At 41.8% G+C, this 3,354-nt stretch overlaps 1 protein-coding gene across 1 annotated transcript in view; it reads left to right on the top strand.

Moving 5' to 3' along the window:
• The first annotated feature begins 2,520 nt into the window (after positions 1-2,520).
• Positions 2,521-3,354, top strand: part of ODAD4 (outer dynein arm docking complex subunit 4) — a 21,233-nt gene continuing 20,399 nt past the window's right edge. The window contains exon 1 of the mRNA XM_042473626.1: positions 2,521-2,672. Within this exon, the coding sequence (XP_042329560.1) occupies positions 2,521-2,672 (152 nt within the window). The remainder of the gene's footprint in view (positions 2,673-3,354) is intronic.

Here is a 3,354-nt window from a genome sequence, read left to right as displayed (position 1 = left end):
CTTTACTACACTGCTAGACAGCTAACAAGGACTCCAAAACCCATCTGCTTGTCCACAGAGGCCCAGTTGACTAAGGGAGCTGTCCAAGGTGCTGAAACTATTTGGGATCCAAAATAACAATCTACAAAAGAGAGTACAGTACTGGTTTGTGTCTTTGTGCCTTTTTGCCTGTGTCTATGTCTAATCAGACCCCATCTGAGATGGAGAATTCTGGTTTTTCAATGTGACTGGAATATTTACTCAATCCCAGTTGTTGTTGTTGTTGTTTTCGAGTTGATTCCAGCTTATGGTGACCCTAAGATAAATCTGTCACAGGGTTTTCCTTGGCGAGATTTGTTCAGAGGAGGGTTGTCTTTATCCTCCTCTGAGGCTGAGAGAGTGATTTGCCCAAAGTCACCCAATGGGCTTCCGTGGCTGAGCGGGGATTTGAACCTTGGTCTCCAGAGTCATCGTCCAGTGTTGAAGCCATTGCACCAAGCTGGATCCAGTACATTGGACAGATTTGCAGGTTCAGAGTGGATTCAGTGCCAACTAATATGGAAGTCACCAGCTGCCACTGGATATTATAAATATAAACTAATTCCTTTTGGTTGTGCCACATCCAATGCTACAGCTAGGTCATTCTGGACTTAATGGTTCTGTGGGGATTAGTCCTTCAATTAAAATATGTAGTTTGTTTTGGCACCAGAGCTCTCCGACAGAGAAGGCTAAATAGCTCATGAAACTCCAGTTCTCAGAATTCCCTAGCACTGAGCCATGGCAGTTAAAGTGGTGTCAAACTGGATTATTTCTGCAGATCGGATGCAACCAGAGAAAGAAAAAGGGAGCGAAGTGAACTGCCACCGACCGCTGTCTTCCCACACGCTGCTGATCTGCCAAGCTGTGACTGTTCTTTGCAGAGGCCATTAGGCCCATCTGCTCTGTGAGCCAGCAAAAAGAAAAACAGAAGCAAAGCAAACTGCCTTAGCAGCTTTTGAACATGCTGCTGCCTCATCAAGCAGGGACTGGATTTTTCCTCCTCTGGCAGAGGCCATTACTTTAACTGTCCTGCTGTGAGCAGCAGAGGAAGACATGAACTGATAGGACTGCCACTTCTTTGAACTGGCTCCTATTTTAATGGTATATTGTTGTCCCTACATATTTAACGTTAAGCTGTTCTGGAAGCCTTGCAGGATGAACAATAGAATAAACAATTATAACATCATAAATACACAGGTCAACCAGCTCAGAGGACACAGCTGGCAACATTTTTCTTTAACACCATTTAAAAAAAATATATTTTGAGCTTTCAAGAAGTACCGAAAGAAGGTGAGTTATGGGAATACTCATTCTGCCTAATTGCTCCAACAAGGGACCACATTAAGAGCGAAGGAGTTATTATTATTACTTAACATGGCTTCAGCCCTTTTTAATTGACAAAGCACTTTGTAACCTTTAAGTCATCCACTCTCAGGAGACCAAGTGCCTTACTGCATTAAAAACAAACTTGCAACAGCCCATTTTTTTTCAGTGTCTCATTGTCCAGAATGGAGACTTTTAGACATCCTGCATTTGGAGATCTGTCTCCATATTGTTGTTGTTGTTGCTGTGTGCCTTCAAGTCGTTTCCGATTTATGGAGACCCTAAGATGATCCTTGGCACATTGCTTCAGACTTCAGAGAGGAATTGCCATTGCCATCCTCTGAAACTGAGAGTGTGTGACAAGACCAAGATCATCCATTGCTCCCTTCTGTAGAAATAATGATAATAATAATAATAATAATAATCCCTCTCTTTTCCCAGAACTGAGACTTGTAGAACTGGGATTTGTAGTTTGGTAAAGCACCAGCATTATTATTATTATTATTATTATTATTATGTAGAAGGGAGGCATGGCAGTTAAAGTGGTGTCAAACAGGTTTATTTCTGTAGTCTTTATTGTTGTTGTTGTTGTAGCTTCAAAGGGCAGTCCTAAGGCGAACCTATCATGGGGTATTCTTGGCAAGATTTGCCTATTATTATTATTATTATTATTATATTTATATCCTACTCTTTTCCCAGAACTGGGACTTATAGACCTGGGATTTGTAGTTTGGTGAAGCACTAGCACTAGTATTCTTGGCAAGATTTGTCCATTATTGTTATTATTATTATTATTATTATTACTGACTTAAGGTGAGGTATTCTTGGCAGGATATGTCCATTATTACTGTATTACTATTATTGTTATTATTGACTTAAGGTGAGCCTATCACGAGGCAAGATTTGCCCTGAGGCTGAGGCAATGCGACTTGCTGCTGCCCAAAGTCACCCAATGGACAGAGATACTCCCAGAGAAAGGAAACAGATTAAATTTTGGCGGGAACAGGCTCTAACGGCCCCCACAAGCAGCCAATCAACGACTAGTATGCAAAAGAGCGCCTCCTGGTGTGTTGCGAGGCCTTTTTGACCCCTCGGAGCTCCCGTAGGGTTCCCGGAAGTGGCGCGGTCGCTAGGCAACGCGTTGCCTAGCAGCGGCGTGGCGTCCTCCGCGGGTTAAAGATGGCGGACGCGGAAGGCGAGGCTTTGCGGGGGACCTTCCCCAGCTTCATGGCGGAAGGGACAATACTCAGCCAACGCGGGGAGCTGACCAAGGCCCTCGCCTGCTACACTTACGTGAGACATAGGACATATAGTCCCTCCGCACTGCAGCAGTAACCCGGTTTGATACCGCTTTAACCTTGCCGTAGCTCAAGGCTGTGGAATTCTGGGAATGGTCGCTTGTTGTGCCCAGAGATGGGCCACAACATATTATTAATAATAATAATAATAATAATAATATATTTTATTTATTATTATCATTATTGTCATTATTACTAAGCTTTATTTATAGCTTAATAATAATAATAATAATACATATTTTATTTAATATAATAATTTATTTATTATTATTTGTTTTATTTATTATTATTTATTTTGAGCATGACTATTTATTTATTTATTTATTTGTTATTAAAAAATAAACTTCTAGGGGTAGCCATGTTGGCCCTATAGCAAATCCAATAATATCCACACCGTGATACCTTTATGGAGCCAACCAAAATGCATAATTATACTTGTCCATAGGGAAGCATTGGAGGATATCCAGTAACACCCAAACCGTGATACCTTTATGGGACCAACCAAAATGCACAATTACATGTTGCAAGCTTTCCAAGTCCCACTGGCTTCTCCATAAGGCAAACAGGAGAAAGAAATGGAAGATGTTAGTCATAGGTCTGCATTTTCTGTTTCTGGTCTTAGTTCAGATGGTAGGGAGGAGGGCTATCTGCAGGCTGGCACCTCTCCCTTTTTTGGCCATGGGGTCACTGGGAGATTTTCAAAGTCAAGGAAACT

This window comes from Sceloporus undulatus, chromosome 6 (assembly GCF_019175285.1).
Source record: "Sceloporus undulatus isolate JIND9_A2432 ecotype Alabama chromosome 6, SceUnd_v1.1, whole genome shotgun sequence".
NCBI lineage: Eukaryota > Metazoa > Chordata > Lepidosauria > Squamata > Phrynosomatidae > Sceloporus > Sceloporus undulatus.
Note: the sequence above shows the minus strand (reverse complement) of the source record. Positions and strands in the feature narration are given on the sequence as shown.